Genomic DNA, 18,456 nt, shown 5'->3' with positions numbered 1-18,456 from the left:
TTGGGAAAGTTATTAATCCTCTGTCTCAGTATTCTCATCTATAAAATGTGGATAAAGAAACATAATTTGCCTCTTCTGTAGGAGTATTAGTGATAGTATATATAACAATACTCAGCCCCTTATTAGTGGTCCAGATCACTATTTTTACCAGAGGCCAGCCCAGGACAGAGAAGGTATAATAGGAATAATAATGCAGATAGGCACCAGAAGACAGGCTTGTTTTTAGAATTGCCTTGTTGTAACAGGAGCTCTCTGGAGGAGAACAGAGAAATACTGCCAAAGATTACCCTTATCAGAGATGCAAGAGGAACTAGAATATCTATATCTCTGAAGGAAGGCATTGTTAAGGAGAAAGAGGACCAAAGATGGAATGCCCACTTCATTTAGAGTCTAGCTGCTTCACTGGTCTTTTTCTCCAGTAACCTGGATTGCTGTTGCTTTTTGATAGAGAGAACGAATGGTTTCCTTTGAGTAGGTAACAGTTACAAGAATGTCCACACGCCAGAGTTTGGATGCCTGCACCCAATTTCCCGTGATTGTGCAAAGGAACTAGTCACACACCCTGAACATCAATGGCTTCCTTGCCCATAAGCTGAGTTTCCAGGTGCAGGACTGGCAGATTGATGGAGGGGAGGTTAGAACTAGAATCAGTAACAGAGAAATGATCAATAGCCAAGTATCCACATCTATTCATGTCTAAAATCCTGCTTGGCTCAGAAACAAAATGAGGAATAGAATTTTCTAAAAGGAGATAGTTGTTAATATCTTCTAAACCCTGCTGCATAAGGAGTGCTGAGGACTGACTTGCAAATGAAACTTGAGAATTGGAATATGGCCAATGATGTTGGCAGGGGAGAGGTTATTTCTTCTGGCACCAGAATCTCTTTTTAAAGCATTGCATAATAGGGCTTTCTTAGTTGCAATTGAAATTCACCTCTGACCTGAATGACTAATCCCAGAAGCTGGGAGTTCTCTTCCATAGTAAACTGTGAGGATGAATTAGCACATTCAGAATTGGCCTTTTTTTATTTTTAAATCTATTGTCAAAGCTATGAATTCCCTGGGCTACACTTATTAAGCACCTAGATATTCTTTTTTTCTGAAGGAACTCAGTTTGGTGGTGCAGACAAACAAGTGAATGAGAAGCCTCTGACTACATGATGGGTGCTGGGCCGGAGGAGGAGGGGCCTGAGGACAATGGAACAGAGTTCAGAGCTGCCAGTGAGTGACAGTGCAGAATTCTCCAGGGATGGTACTGCTGGGAGCATCGATGACAAGGCTGTTCCTGGTGCCTGCCTCCTGCTATCTGTGTGGCCACATACATGGCTCTATTTCAGAGCAGAAGCCTCCAGGATGCTCCCTCTCTGGTCTTAACCAGTATGAACCAGGGAGCCCCATATTGGCAGCCTCCGCTCCTGTCACATTTAGCATCAGCATCAACCAACTGATGCTGCTTAGGTGTGTCCTCTGTGAGGGCTACTTGGTTTTCAGTGCCGCATCCATCTTGGTTATAATAAAAAGCAAAAAAAAAAAAAAAAAAAAAAAAAAAAAAAGGAACCAAACCAAACCAAACCTGTCCTACATGTCCATGACAGTTTTCTGCTTTTTACTTTCAGGAGTTGAGAAAGCAAGGGACTTCCAAGCCCCTGCTTTGGCCCATGCACTGATTCAGCCCCTTGGCTTACAAGGAAGGGCTCACTGCTACCACCTCACAGGTGCACTGAGGATTTTCACTTCCTGCCACAGGACTTCCCCAGCAGTCGCCACAGGCACTCACTCACACCTGCAGAGTGGAAGTTCAGGGGAGGTAACACCCCAGGGATGATTCAGCCAACTGGAGATGGGACTTCTTGGGTAAATGCTCCTGCCTCCTCTTCTGTGGGCAGGCAATTCTGGGAGGCATTTCTATAGACTCCTTTGCAGGCAACAGGAGCTCAGTGCCTCCTCCTAGAGGCATTGAGCTCCTGTGGCCAGCAGCAGAAAACTTCATGAGCTCTCATATTGATTCTCCTCCTTCCCTGACTCTTTGCCTGTCCCCACCCCCCTTGCTTACTGGTGTCACCTCTCAAACTGCCTACACACAGTTTCTGAGTGTTACAGGAACTACATTTAACCCTCATGCTCCCCAGTAATCTTATTTTCTTGGCTAACATTCTTCATTCCACTCCCTCCTCATTTAACCTTACTTTTTGTTAGAGCTGCAAGTCAAAGATGGTTCTGTGTTCAGGGAACGAAACATGGGACGCTACACCTGAAGAACGCTGTCTCGTTACATCAGCAGCCTGCAGAATCAGTTTCATAAGCTCATCCTCATAATCATCAAGCTGAGTTTGGTGTTGTGTGTCTAGAGTATCTTAATGTCCCTGGGAGCTCTCTGCATGGAATCATAACCCTCCTAGAGGGTTATTGCTAGGTAAACAGTTCCACCAGCTCCACTTAGATTGTAAGCTCTCTTTTAGAAATCAGGTTCTTCTACTAATTTTACACATTATAAGGAATATGACAGAGTGCAAGTGATGAATCTAGAAGCCAAAAGAGTTGAGGCAAGAGTCACGAAAAAGACTCCAGGAAATAGGACTGAGCCCTAATCAAGAATGGGTTACCTGGGGCTGGGGCTGGGGCTTAGTGGTAGAGCACTTACCTGGCATGTGTGAGGCACTGGGTTTGATCCTTAACACCACATAAATAAATAAATAAATAAATAAAGTAATAAAGTAATATATCCATCTTCAACTAAAAAAAATATTTTAAAAAAAGAATGGGTTACATGGGTATTTTAGTCAGCTTTTTTATTGCCACGACAAAGACCTGACAAAAACAATCTTAGAGGAGGAAAAGTTTATTTGGGGGCTCATGGTTTCAGAGGTCTTAGTCCCCAGACAGCAGCTGGCTCGATTCCTTGGGGCCTGAGGTGAGGCAGAACATCATCGTGGAAGGGTGTGGCAGAAGAAAGTAGCTGGAGATATGGCACCTAGGTGAGAGAGAGAGAGAGAGAGAGAGAGAGAGAGAGAGAGAGAGAGAGAGAGAGAGATTGATTGTTCTCACAAACAAAATATAAACCCCAAGTGCAACCCCCAGGACACACCTCCTCCAGCCACACCCTACCTTCTCTACAATGCTTTCTTGCATTGTCTCACACATGAGCTTTTGGGGGACACCTGATCTAAACCATAACATTGGACCCAGATGGACTTTATTATGGCCTAGTAACTGTCATGTGCTCTTCCTTGTTTAGCTCCTTTTTGAGTAGAAGAATCTATGGTGGTTATCTCATGCTTGTATTTTGGATATGTGTGGGAAAAGCAATTTATCTCAATAGCTCACAAGGCCTTGGATCAAGAAGAATGATACTAAATATGTAGGACTAGTAAATCATCTTCTTCTGCATCTGATGATAAGATACTGGACACGATGCCTGAGCCTATGCCATGTTGGAGGGAGATTTTGGGGAATTTTAGGATGGGGAAAGTGTATTTTTCATGCTTATGAAATGTAAATTTTTCTGAATAGAGGATTGGCTGTGGCAAATTAATCCAAACATATTCCATCCAAGATAATGTAGACCCTTCTATTTCTACATCCAAAATGAAAGCTAGTTCCTTCTCCTTGTATCCGAAAGGGCTTGTGACTTGCCTATGACTGATAGAATGTGGTAGAGGTGATGCTATATAACCTCAAAGCTAGGTCATAAAGGGGATTCAAATTGCCTAATGGGCAAGGGATTTTAATTTGGGGTGATCAAAATGTTTTGAGATGATACAGAGGTAGTAATCGCATAATACTGGGAATGTTCTCAATACCAATAGATTGAGCACTTAAAATATCTAGTTTTGTGTAATGTGGATTTCATCTCAAATAAGTTGAAAACAAAAAGATGATTTGGTTTCCACCTTGCAAGCTGGAGGACTCAGAAACAGAAACCCGAGTCATCGTGTTAAGAAAACATGGGAGCCCAGACCACAGGGAAGCAATTGTGAGTACCCCATCCTGGCCCCATTTGGTGCCCTCAGTCAGTGAAGGTGCTTCTGAATGATTCTAGCACAGAGCACCCCACTACCAGCCATGGGAGTCTCCTCAGCTTTGCCTGGACATTATAGAACAGAAAAAAGCTCTCTTGCATTCTTTAAATTCTAGACTCAAAGAGTCTGAGCATAAAAAAGAAAGAAAAAAAGAAAAAAAAAGAGCAGTTTTAAACTTCTAAGTTTCAAGGCTATATGTTAAGCATTATTAGCAACTCATTAAGATTTTTAATTTTTTATTTTGTCTTGAAATGAGAATATGTGTGGATATATATATTTTAGTATCAGGGATTGAACCCAGGGGCACTTAACTACTGAGCCACATCCCCAACCCTTTTCAATATTTTATTTAGAGACAAGGTCTTGCTAAATTTCTTAGGGCCTCACTAAGTTGCTGAAGCTGGCTTTGAACTCCCGATCCTTCTGCTTCAGTCTCCAAACCACTGTGATTACAGATGTACACTACCACTCCCAGCTACGCCATAAATATAGGGGGTAAGTTGTGTTGTTGCATTATATGCAGACACTGTGAATTGATAAAATTAGGCTAATTAACACATCCACCACCTCAAATAGTCATCATTTCTTGTTGATGAGAACACTTAAAATACTCTCTTAGCTATTTAGAAATACACATTATTATTACCTGTAGCCACCATGCTGTGCAATAAATCTCCAGAGCTTATTTTTCTTATCTTAAACTTTGGACAATGTCTTCCCTTTCCCTGTCTATCCATACTCCTAGCCTATGGTAACCACCACCATCCTCTCTATTCCGCAGTTTGACTTTTTTAGATTGCACAGGTAAAGTGAGATCATAAGATAACTGTCTCTCTGTCTAGCTTACTTCATTTAGTATAATGTCCGTCAGATTCATCTATGTTGCTGCAAATGACAGAATTTTCTGCTTTTCAAAGGATGAATAGTTTCCATTATGAATACATTCTAAATTTGAAAAATCCATTTGTACATTAATGGGAACTTTGGTTTTGTTTCCCTGTCTTGGCTTTTGTTAATAATGCTATAACAAATATTGACACACAGACATCCCTATAGCATACAAATTTCAATTTCTTTGGATATATGCTCAGAAGTACGATTGCTGAATCCTGTGATAATTCAATTTTTAGTTATTTGAGGCACTTCCATACCATTTCCCAAAGTGTCTATATTAATTTATAATACATTCAACAATATTCAACAGTTCTTTTATTTCCATATGTGGTCAACCCTTATTTTTAAAAATTTTTTTAATAACAACCAACCTGACAAGTATGAAGTAATATTTCATTTTTGTTTCAATTTGCATTTCTCTGATATTAGAACTATGGAGAATTTCTAAGTGTATCTGTTGGTCATTTTCATGTCTTCTTTTGAGAAATGTCAGTTCAGTTCATTTGTCCTTGTTATATAGGAATACCAATTTTATTGTTACTGAAGAGTTTGAGTTCCTTAGGTATTTTGGATATTAGCCCCTTCTCTGATATATGATTTGTCAATATTTTCTCCCAATCTGGGCACCATCTTTTTGCACGGTTGATTGCTTCTCTTGCTGTACAGAAGCTTTTTAGTTTGATGCAATTCTATTTGTCTATTTTTGCTTGTGTTGCCTGATTTGGGGGTCCTAGTCAAGACGTGATCACCCAGACCAATGTCACACAGCATTCCCACCACGTCTCTTCCAGTAGTCTTACAGTTTCAGGCATTATGTTTAAGTCTTTAATCTATTTGGAGTTTATTCTAAAATCAGAACGAGGTAACTGTACATTTTGTTCTCTGCATGTGGGTATCCCGTTTTTTTCAACAGCGTGTAGTGAAGAGACAGTCCCTATTTTAAGTTCTTGATGATTTTTGTCAAAAACAACTAAGATAAATACGTGCTATCCAGGGCTCTCTATCCTGGTTCTTTGGTCTAGGTGTCAGGTTTCATGTGGTAGCATGCTATCTTTATTACTTTAGTTTCATATTGTATTTCAAAATATGGAGATGCCTCCAGTGTTTTCTTTTTGCTGAGATGACTTTGACTATTCAGAATCTGCTATGGTTTTAATGTGTTCTCTGAAAGTTCATGTGTTGGGAACTTAATCCCCAAATGCACATTAATGGTATTTGGAAGTGGGGTTTGGGAGAAGGTAATTAGGGTTACATGAGATCATGAGGTGAGGGCCATGAAGGTGAGGGTCATGATGGATTTTATGTCTCTGTGTCTCTTCCAGTGTCTCTTCCAGTGTATTTTGGCCTTCCCCCCCCCCCCCTCCATGGTAGACATATTCAAGTAAGAATCAATTGCAGTGGGATGTGGTGGCACATGCTTGAAATCTCAGCAACTCAGGAGGCTGAGGCAGGAGGATTGCAAGTTCGAAACCAGACTCAGCAATTTAGTGAGACCCTAAGCAACTTGGTCAGAACCTGTCTCAAAATAAAAAAATAAACAAAAAGAGGGATGGGGATGTAGCTCAGTGGCAAATTGCCCCTGGGTTAAATAACTAGTACCAAAAAACAAAAATAATTGGATTTGTTCAGGATACTCACAGAAAACAACTTCCTCAACCCATTGTTACAAACTCCATCATTGTCCAGGAGCCTCATTTGATCTGTTTGGTGAGTCTTGCCAGCGACACAGTTCTAGCCAAAGGATAAGGAAACCTTCTTCGTTTTAAGAGTACCAGAAGTGCCCTGGTGTTGCCAAAAGAGCCAAACAAGGCCAATAGGTGAAGGAAGGTAGCAAACTCACATACTGAAACAATTCTCATCCTTTGGTCCCACTCAGGCTCATGTCCACTTCTCCCTGAGTGTCCGCCTCACCAGTGTCTCCCAGCTGTTACGAGGCTGCATAAAACACACATAACCTGTCCTCTGCTCCAACGCTCCAGTTCCTGCTTCTCCCTTCACCTTATTATGATGATCCCAAGTTGAATAAGGACAATAATTTAAGAACAAAGTCTGTATTTTAACCTATAGCCCTGACACAACAACCTACAAACAGAAAATCTAGGCATCTGATATCCTGGTAATAATGTTATCAAAGATGAAACAGGCAGATGACAGCAGGACCAGGAATACAACTGGAGGGAAAGACAGAAGGGACGATTGTGTAGTACAATAAATGAGATGGCAAAAGAACTCCCATCAAATGCTCACCTACCACCCAAAACATTAATGACCTACAGACATTATTCAGTCATCCATATAACAAACATTTATTTAGAGATCGACCTAGATTAGGTATGTTCAATACTTATTTCACCTCTGAGGAACCACAGCCACAGAATCACCCAATAATTCAGTAAGTAATTTGCCCGGTGTCCATAGCATTTGGAACTTAAATATACATAAAGTACCTCATGTGTTTTCCTTTTAAGGAAAAGTGTGGAAGAATATAATTAGAAAATAAGAAATAGGATGAGACGAAGCCTCTCTTGCAGAAGAACCATGTCGCTCCCTAATACCCTAACACCTCCAAATGGAACCTTTCATTCATATTATTTTAGCCAATGATGCTTTAACATTACCTCACTAAAAAGGTTTGTCTAGAAAACATGTAACTCATCATTCATAATAAACATTTTAAATACAAACTATTTAATACTAGAAGTTGGAAATACTAAATATCAGTATTCCCATATTAAGAAAAGGAGTATATCAACAACTGAAGCTCTGTAGAAACCCCTGGAAGAAATCACTAGCTGAATGGCCCTATTGGTACCCAGCATCAGCAATACAGTTCTTGCCACTGATGGTCACATACTCCTTTGTACTGAGTGAAGTTTCATCTTAAGGACTAGTAGGCTATTCAAAACCAATATTATAGCTCTTCCTTCTCTGTTACATTCCAATCCCGAATCATAAATCTGGATGTTTTATAAAAATTGGGTATTGTATGTATGCTACCTGAATTTAATGGCGATTATTTTTTCACTCTTTTCTTTACTACCAGTATAAATTTTCTGTGACTTCAACAATAAACCAGTGTTGAAACATTTTCCAGCAAAAGTAGGGCTGGGTTCTAAGAAAACAACATCATTATTAAAATGCTTTTATTAGTATTAATTTTGAAAGGAGGGTGGTTTTGTTCCTGAAAAAAAAAAGCCATTTAGTTATACATGATGACATTTTTATGGGTGAAATAAAATGATGTGTAGGGTCTTCTTCAAAATAATGTGGGGGCTCAAAGGTTATGATAGGGCATCAGTTCATTGTTGGTAATCTGAGAAATCAATACGCAGGTTTATTATTTTATTCTCTATAATCTTGAATAGATTTGAAATTTTATATAGTAAAAAGTGTAAGGATGTGTTATTAAAGACCATGCTTGCTGCTTCTCCTAAATAGTAAAATATCGATCACCATGTTTGGGCACTAGTTTTCTCTCTAGAGAAATATTAAATATAGTTTTCAATACTTCTTCGACTTCTTCCTCATTCAGAGTCTTAAACTCTACCAGGTCGATACCGTCCTTATAGGTGAATCTCCTATAGGTGAGGGTGAAGCCCACTAAACAGTGAACCCCTTCTGGGGTCTGCAAGGAACAAAATGATTTGCTTGTGAACACAGAAGCTGGAGATGTCTGAAGGAATGTATTCATAGACTCAAAATCTTCAATTGTTCGAGGTTCAAGAGTAAAGGAGTAGATTTTTCGGTATTTATTCATCTCTAGGAGGTCGGAATTGAGAAATTCTTGGTTTGGAATGTGCTGCTCTCTTCTGATTTGGTCCAGGTACCAGGTGCCTTCCTCCTCTGTCAAGCAGAAGATGCATGGCACCTGAGGCTGATCCTTCCCAGAAATTAATTCCAAAGGCTGCCACATCTGGTAGGAGCGTCCAAACCCAGCATCGGCAATATAGTTCTTGCCACTGATGGTCACTTGTAGTAGAAGGTGAATCATATGACTGCTGTATTTGTTGGCCGGAGTGTTGTAAACGTATCCTCCCAACATAGTGGTCTGAAAACCCATTGTGGTCAGAGCCCAGTAAAGAAGATGATTGACCTGGAGGCACCACCCACCCCGCTTCCTCCTCACAACTTGATCAAAAACGGTCTCTAAGTCCAAATCCATAGGTTCCCCACAGTGAATATTAAGGTTCTCAAAGGGGATAGCTCGGATCTGGTGCTGAAGAATGTCAGTTAATGTTTCCAAGTCCAATTTGTTCCTAGAGTTCTTATAGCCAATTCTTTCAAAATATGCTTCAATGTCCATGGTCCCTAAAGTGAGGAAAATAAAAACAAAACCAGAAACAAATTATGCTAGTTTTGCACTTGGATTTCCAAGAGCAGCCTAACTTTAGCTAGAATGTGTTTTAAAATATGTAGATACAAATAATGCTTGCAAATATCTGTAATAAGTTTTTGCTTTGATTGGAGGAAGCGATATAAACTCATAGTTCACTAAAGTTCCAGGGACCCTTAGCAGGAAAGTTTGGTCATCTTCCATCTTTCAAGTATTAGAAACTAGAAATCCAGATTAAATGATGAGTCAAATGATAACCAGTTTAGATGTGGTTTTCTTAGTGACGAAAAACCCTGAGTTCCAATTGGTATCCATTAAGATAGGCTTCTAAATGGTTCTGGATTCAAACAGGAGAATTCTACAGTAGAGTAAATGGCATTCACGGAACTTGACCCACTCAAATTTCCCTTTAGCAGAATCTTATGTAAGTTCTGTACTCAAAGATTTATGTTGATTCTCTCACTGATTGATCGATTAGCTCAACGAACATTTTACTGGGCTGGAGGTATATCTCGTTGGTAGGGAGGCTATAGGGCCAATCCCTAGCACAAAAACTAACTAAATAAATACATAAATAAAAGTGCATATCCTGCCCTCTAAAATCTTACATTTCAGTGGGAATTAGAATGACACAGATAGTGAACTGAGTAAATGAATAAATCATGTAATTTACGGGATTGTTGTAAGCGCCCTGGGGAAAACTAAAGCAATAAGTAGGAATAGTAAGTGCACAGGAGGATCTCAATTACAAAGAACGTGTTTAAGAAATCCTCAGTGAGACTGTATGGATTCTAGAGAGTGAGCAGGGGAGGTGGTCCTGACGTTTGCCACATTTCCCCTCAAGCTAGTAGAGTCACTGCATTTCTTCTCACCCCAACTCGAACCAGTACCCTTTCTCAACACTTGGATAAGGTCAGCCTGTAACACTGAGGCTCGGCCATAAGAGACATTTACTCAGCCCACCCCAGTTCTTCTTGGCCTCCTTAGCCAGTCTGTACTGAATACACAGGAAGAGAGGAGAAAGGTCACCTAAGAGGAGTAGGTGGCTTACCCGTGTCTGGCCACGGGACTGATGCATATGTATTGTTCTTTTTTTCTGTAATTCTACAGTTTGTTTTCAAATGTTTGTTAGGGGCCTTAATACTGGTGACATGCAACCACATTTGACTGTGTATTCTGTGATTAACATAAGCAGTAGTCTATTACTAAAGCTGTGGTGCAAGGTGTGATACTGCAAACACCTGGGAAGTTGTGGCCAGGGAAAGAGCTCCTCAAAACTACTAGTTTTGCATGTTGATTGGCAGCATCTCTGTGCAGTAACAGACCCCCTTTTTTCAGCTTGATCATTAGAGGAGAAGACAACACAGGAGCAGGCAGTGTGCCCGCCTAGATAGGGAGCCGTTGGGGACTCTTAAAAAGGTACTTTTTAACCACATTCCGTAAGTTGAACATAAGTCGATTTCAAAACGTTGTAATTCAAAAGCCTTAGAATGTTTCCTCTTCCTGGAACAACTCTAGAAATGATAGGAAATGTGGCTTCAAAAAATGTATAACATGATTCTTCTTGAAAACAAAGGGTAGTTTTGTGGACCATAAATTGTGAAGAATCCCTGAACGTCACAGGGAGTGTACTGCACAGTAAAGGAAGCCTCTGAGTTGCACAAGAAGGGTACAGGAAGGCTGATCACAGAAGACGGAAAGAACCCTAATGAGCCTTAAGCTTGGAGGCTCTGGAACTCACCAGGAGGGTACCCAGGAGCCACCAACCACATGATTAATTGTCATGGGAGCAGCAGGCACAGTGAACTATGGTCCATGTCCCCGATTACTAGTAAGATAAACACCAAAGGCTAGTGGTAGCACCTGGTCTTCCTTAGGTGACAACTATAACTGGGGACACAAGGGTAGAAAAACAAAGTAATGCCCTTAATGTAAGGAGTCCACAGAAAGAAGGGGGGGGCACTTATATGTGGAAAATATGCCACAAAGAGTCTCTTGTCATAGTCATCTTTCTGCACCTCCTCTGAAAGGCAGGAGTCCAAGCCCAATGCTAGATGGACATCTCACCTATTACACTAGACTCAAGAAGAAAAGTAACAGTGGAGACAGAGCCATTTATTCATGAATGGAAAGACAAAACAAATGAAAATAGACTGTGAGATGTGTTAGAAGAAAAAATATGACCTGCAAAAATTGCATGACCAAAAGACAAGAAATGGAAGAAGAAATATAAACTGAATAGATAGAAGTTCCTTTCAGGAACTTGGCAGTATAGAGGATGTAAAATAACTTAGTAATAAATACTAAAAAATAAGATGATGAAATAATATGGTTTGTGAAAAGAAAGATTTCAGAACTTAGAAAATTCATTAAGATTAATTAAAATTAATTAATTTAACATAGAGCTTATACTTAGTCATAAGCGAGAAGAATTATTTAGATGAACCATAATTAGTTATGTGGAAAAAAACTGATATTCATATAAAGACTAATGAAAAGATAATGCCATTCCCACATTAAAAGAAAAGTTAATTGATACAGAAAGGAAAGAAAAGCACATCATGCTTCTGAAGGGAAGAATATGAAAAGTATAATAGAAAATATATACAAGATAGATATATATAAAGAAATATTTTCCAGAAAGGAAAAAGAAATCAAATTTGAAAAACAAGAGACAAGAGTCTTGGAAACTATTGATTCTACATACTTGACATCGACACATTATCTGCTTAAATTTTTGAAATTCATAATTTAAAAGAACTACTCAAGCATCTATCAGAGAACGAACTTCATATGGAAGAAAATATCAGGCTGGCAACAGAATGTTCCCCGGAAATATCCAAAGGTGCAGTCCTAGAACTATGTCTACAAAGTATCGGAAGAGTGTATGATCCTGACATGGGCTTTGTGTTAGTATTTTATTGAATCATAACAGCAACCTGCATCCGATGATGATTTGAAAGGTGGAAGGACTTGACAAAGGCAACCAGTGTGAGCTATCCTGAGGAAGTCTTTCCTCCTCATTGGCCAGAACAAAGTAAATCAAAAGGAAAACTAAGAAGTTGGCCACAACAAAGGACTGATGTGAGCACTGGCTCCTTTTAATAGCAAACGAAGGGGAGAAAAGTGATGAGCATTATGGCTATTGAAGAAGCCATTTCTTTCAGCTTATCCAAAAATAGAAGCAAGAAAGATTAAATCTGAAGACTGAGAAAGACCAGAACTAGGAAGCTCTGATCCAGCACTGCCAACTCTGGAACTCTTACACGATAAACTTAGGGACATTGAAATTTCAAGTTTATTGGAACAGACAGAACTACATCAATCAGGGAGCACCAGATCACAAGCACTCAACGTCCCCGGCGAAGGGAGGAAGACAGGGAAAGAGAGACACTTCTATAGGATGTTCCCACAAAGAGCACAAAAACCATATTTCATTAGATAAAGTGGAAAATTCTTAGGTACGGGTTAGTTGGCGGCTTCTGACTGGTAAAGTTTCTGGTTTTCTTCTGTTGTTTACCTTGGGAATGTAAAGCACTGGAGTCACCCAGGCCAGTGGTTACCTGATTAAAATTCTGTAAACAATCATATTCTGGTGAAATTACTGAAAGTTGAGTGTTATGGTTTGGATGTGCAGTCTGATACAAAAGCTCATATATGAGACAATGTCCAAAGGTTTAGAGAAGAAATGATTGGGTTATGAGAGCCTTAACACGATTCATGAATTAGTCCTGATGGGATTAACTGAGTGGTAGCTGAAGTGGATAGGGTATGGCTGCAAGAGCTGGGCATTGGGGGTGTGCCTTTAGGGTACACATTTTGTATGTGGAGTCTCTCTCTCTCTCTCTCTCCTTCCTGATCATCGTGTGAGCTGCTTCTCTCAGCTACACTCTCCCACCATGATGTCCTCACCTCAAGCCCAAAGAAATGGAGCTGGCTGCCTATGGACCAGGACTTCTGGAACTGTGAGCCCCCAAATAAACTTTTCTTCCCTTCAGTTGTTCTGATAAGGGCTTTAAGTCATAGCAGTGAAAGGCTGACTAAAACAATGAGGCAGAAAGCATTTAGGTGAATAAAATAGGGAGGGATAGAGCCAGGAGAGAACTGGAGAGTGCTAAAATAATTTAAAACATTAAAAAAAGAAAAACCCACAGTTCACATGAGCCCACTGGATCATGGGTCTCCACTGTCAGCACAGAAGTGTAAAGAACAGAGAATGTCAATGCGCCTAGAGAGGACACATGGGTGGGGAGGACCCAGGATTGAGTCACTGTGGTGACAATGCTATCTACAAGTCACCTAGATTCTTTAGATTTCTTTCACCATATCATGGTGCCCCTGGCCTGGCTTGTGCCATTATCCTTAAGAACCTGCACCCTGGATTCACTTTGAGGGACTGCTGGAGCTTCTTGCCCTCATTAGCTTGGAGCTAGCCATGCGGGGAATTGACATCCAGCCCATGCAGCCCAGGGTCCATGATCTGAATGCCCAGCTGCCTTGCTTGGGTCTCAACACACTTTGAGTTATAATTTACATCCCGACACAGCAGGGTTTCTCCAGGACTTCCTTAAGTCACTTGCACAGGGACCCTTGTCCCAATGTCTGAATTTTGGGAATCTGGCCGAAGTTACCAGTGTGGTCACTTTGGAGAGCTGTGTGAAAGATACCCACAATGAGGTGACTTCTAGAGGGCTAGGAGGCCATGAAAATGGCTTGCATTTTTTTCTGCAGATCACATGAATATTGTTTTGTCCAATGGTCAACATGCAACAGTTGGATTAACTGTGGTAATTTATCTCTAAAACATGGTGTTTCAATGACAGATCACCATGTGGGATATTCCTCAGGAGAGTGGGTTGACACACAGAACCTATTCAATTCCACGTCTTTAGGATCTCTGCATCGTTCATGTGATTTTCAACTTTTTTGTTAAACCCTTATCTTCTCCCCCAGTGAGTTGTGAGCAAGATCCCGGCCTAGAAGAATTAAAAGTAGACTGAAGCCGGGCGCACGCCTATATTCCCAGTGGGATTGGGAGGCTGAGGCAGGAGGATCTTGAGTTCAAAGGTAGCCTCAGCAATGGCCCTAAGCAACTTAGTGAAATCCTGTTTCTAAATAAAACACAATAAAGTGCTGGGATGTGGCTCAGTGATCGAGTGCCCCTGAGTTCAATCTCTAGTACTACCCGCCCCCAAAAGGCAGACTGATCCAGAGGGAGGCTGTGCATGAGATGCTGCTGTTATATTTTCAAGCTACAAGCAGCACAAACCCTGTTGGGGATTGTGGTAGAAACTTCTATACCTACTGCATAGGTTACTAGCAATATTGCATAGAAGGAAAGCTAATGAACTGCTTTTATTTTTGTATATATACTATTTCTATTTCTTTTTATCTCTTCTTCAATTTCTACTACAGTGAAGTGCTCAGCAACACATGCTTTTGACACTATACCCCAGACAACCTGCTGACTATCTGTATGGAAAAGGACTTGCTAGGCTGGCCACAGCTAAAGACTATTATTCAGGGCTGGGGATGTGGCTCAAGTGGTAGCGCGCTTGCCTAGCATGCTTGAGGCATTGGATTCCATTCTCAGCACCACATAAAAATAAAATAAAGATATTGTGTCCACCTAAAACTAAAAAATAAATATTAAAAAAAATAAAGACTATTATTCAACAGTCCTTGGTGTGCAAAAGAACTGTGTCTCAGCCATGGCTCCCTGGGAATGCCTTCAGTGGCTAAGAAGCGGGTACAGGGTACCATTGAAGGCAGGAAGCAAACCTGAAGAGCAATAGTGGCTAGAGCTGAAGATGGTGAGGCCAAGAAATAAGTCTCTGGACAGGGGGCAGCTAGAGAGCTGACAGCCACAAAGCTCCTTTTGAGGGACAGGGTGTGCCCAGCTGTTCTGTGTCTAAGGCAGTATGAGGGGCAGGGACAGGAAAGGGAGAGAGCAGTTTAACAGGAAAGAGCCAGGGAGAGGACTGTCGTGTGGGCATCCTGCCAGAGGACAGAGCAGAGTCCAGAGCACAGAGTCCCTGGCTCCTGGACAGCCTTGCCTAGGGAGGCTCCTTGCTCCTGTGTCATTTGTAGTCAGTGTTCAGGGGGGACACCCTACTCTCAGGAACAGTGAAGCAGTTGACTTTTCATCCCTTATAGCTCCTCAAGACCCTCCCCACTAAGCCTCCTTCCAACATGGTAAACATTCCCCCAGGAATTTCTCTAGACATTGCAGATAACAAAATCCAGACACGCAGGACATTGGGGACCATTGGGGATTTCTGATCAGCTCAGGCAAAAGGAGCAGGATTGTTATGAGTCTGCTCCCTGCAGGATTAACTGGACCTTGGGACACACCCAGTTGAGGACAGAGGACAGTGTCCAAAGTTTCCAAGAGAGAAATCCAGTTGAGGAATTTCCCTTAAATGCTGCTACCTTTTAATACTGAGTCTGCATGACAAACTTTAAGTAAGTACCATTATTATCTCCATGTTACTATGGGAAAGGGAGCTTCAGAGACACTAAAAGAGTTGTTCAAGTTCTCTCTGCTAGAATGTGCTGTGGCCGCGCCTGTCACCCAGGTGGTGTGAACTGAGAGTGTCAGATTCATCATCATGCTGCATAGCATTTACAGCATTACTTCCAAGCAGGAGCCACCCAACTCTCTGAACAACTTAGAACTTGGAATTCAGGGCAGAGTAGAATCTAGCCTCCTGCACTCCCTTTGAGAGCAGAGGAAACCCCAGTTTCAAAGCCCACTGCAGGTCAGTGGAGAGCTCCACTTACCAGGTTACCAGAGCCTGAGACCAGGAACCAGGTTGTGTGCAGTCTGCCTCTTCCTAGGTCTGCAGAGGAAGTACTCTCATTGGTTACCAAATTGTCCCACCCCCAGAGTCTGATTACAGTCCGCCCAGGGATCTGTGGGAAATGTAGTTCCAGGGCTTCCTGGTGCCCCAGTGGACCTCTCCTTCCAAGTTTTCCTGAGGAGGTGTGGGGATTTATATTATCTGATGGTTCACACGCCTCAGGCTGTGAGGGACCTTTGTATTCCACATAGTTCCTGCTCTCTGGGAGCTTGAGCCAGGCTTCCTGAGTGTGAAGTGGAAGTTCAGAGCTTGGAAAGGGTGCAGGGAAAGCTGTTCCAGTAACCTAGAGGGGGTAGAAGAAGGTGGAAGCTTACTGTCTTCACCCATTCCTGAGGTCTTTATTTTCATTTTTTAAAAGGTTCTCTCATCCTCACTCCCTTTTACCTCTCCATTGGAAGGCACTGGCAGCGTGAAAAGTGTCTATACTTTGTCTATGCATGTGGTGTGAGTGTGACATGTGTCATATGGTTTGTTCTGTTGGTGTTTCTATTTACATTAATGATATGGGTCTATACTCTTGCAATTTCTTATTCATTTCTACTATATTCATTACACTATATTTTATAAGTTGTCTTCATGATATGATGGATGCTTGTGCTATTTCTTTGGTACCTATTTTTCTATTACATTCCTCTGGTTTCCTACTTTATAACCTTTATAACTCTCTACCGGAAGGATTTCTGGTGGTCTGTGCTTGGGCAGGATGATTAGACCCACAGATAATGCCCCTGGGACAGCCACTCAGTGAAGATGATGGGAATTAGAAAGTGCATATCCCCATCTTTCCTTCCTTCCTTCCTTCCTTCCTTCCTTCCTTCCTTCCTTCCTTCCTTCCTTCCTTCCTTCCTTCCTTCCTTCCTTCCTTCCTTCCCTCCTTCCTTCCTTCCTTCCTTCCTTCCTTCTCTTCTTCCATGCTGGAGATTAAACCCAGGCCCTCATTCATGCCAGGCAACCACTTAGCCCTAACCTATATCCCTAGCTCTCACCTCCCCCCATTTTCTAATTCCTCAATTGGGTTTTTCTAAAGCATTTGAAACACTGCCTCCTGGTGTTGTCCAGTGTGATTGTGCTTCTTTTGTCCATAGGCAACCTTCCAAGGATGCCTCCTTTATTCATTTTTAAACCACATATATCTCTTTCATCCTTCCCATCACTGAGTCTTGGTTATAATCACCTGCCTTTAGAATCACCACCCTAACCAATACTCTCCAACTATTCCACTGCTACAAAAACTACTATGTTGCGATATACTCTATTGTTTTAAGTAATATTCCCCTTCCTACCTTTCTCTTTTCCTTATTATGATAATTAGAATTTGAAGATGGAGAATAATTAATATTGGAATAATTCTGTGGGTTAAGCTAACGTCCTAAAGTTGAAATTCATAATCAGAAAATATGAGTTATAGAAAAGTAAAGATTCAGATTTTGAAGTACAAGTCATTCTCTTAGGTCCTAGGCATCTGATAACTTGTCAATATTTACTCAAGGTTGAAGCAGGCAGATGACAGTTGGAGCAGAATTTTGTTTTACTTTTAAAAATTTTATTAGTAAACTGTGATTATACTTAATAATGTTTCCATTGTGATACATCTATAACTTCACATAGCATAATTTAGTCTAATTCACTCACCCATATTTTCACTTTTTGGCCTCTCCTCCTCTCCTTAACCCATTCGCTATACTTCTGATCTCCCTTAAATTTTCATGAGATCTTTTTCCCCCTTTTTTCTTTAGCTCTCACATATGAGACAAAACATATGACCCTTGACTCTTTGAGTCTGGCTTTTTTTCCACTTCAAATGATATTCTGTAGTTCCATCCAACTTTCCTGCAAATGATGTAATTTCATTCCTGCTTATAATTGAATAAAATTCCATTGTGTATCTATACCACATTTTTTATCCATTCATCTATTCAAGAACAGACTGTTTTATAACAACTTGGCCATTGTGAATTACTCCACTATGAACATGGGTATGCATATATCACTATAGTTTGCTGGCTTTAATTCTTTTCAATCAATACTAAGGAGTGATTTAGCTAGGTCTTAGCTTATGCAATCTTATGGTGGTTCTTTCCTCTCTCTCTCTCTCTCTCTCTCTCTCTCTCTCTTTTAATGGTGGTGCTAGGGATTGAACTCAGGGCCTTGTGCTCTACCAACTGAGCTATATCCTCAGCCCCTTCCTTGTCTTTTGAGGAATTTCTGTACTGATTTCCATAGTGGTGTACTAATGTGCAATTGCACCACAAGTGTGAGTGTTCCTTTTCTCCTGCATCCTCACCAGCTTTTGTTATTTTTGATGATTGCCATTCTAACTGGAGTAAGACGAAATCTCAGTGTAGTT

General features: G+C 40.9%; 1 protein-coding gene across 1 annotated transcript; it reads right to left on the bottom strand.

The window, feature by feature from the left end:
- Positions 1–8,078: 8,078 nt before the first annotated feature.
- On the bottom strand, positions 8,079–16,094 carry LOC308635362 (arylamine N-acetyltransferase 2). The gene is made up of 2 exons (XM_081269714.1): positions 16,030–16,094; positions 8,079–9,221 (listed from the first exon to the last, which is right to left on the bottom strand). Exon 2 carries the CDS (start codon positions 9,214–9,216, stop codon positions 8,344–8,346), a length of 873 nt encoding a protein of 290 aa, XP_081125840.1. The 5' UTR covers positions 9,217–9,221; positions 16,030–16,094; the 3' UTR covers positions 8,079–8,343.
- Between the last annotated feature and the right edge of the window lie 2,362 nt (positions 16,095–18,456).

Source organism: Spermophilus citellus, assembly GCF_964194105.1.
Source record: "Spermophilus citellus genome assembly, chromosome: 16".
Lineage (NCBI taxonomy): Eukaryota > Metazoa > Chordata > Mammalia > Rodentia > Sciuridae > Spermophilus > Spermophilus citellus.
The sequence above is the reverse complement of the archived record's forward strand: the minus strand, read 5'-3'. Positions and strand labels throughout refer to the sequence as shown.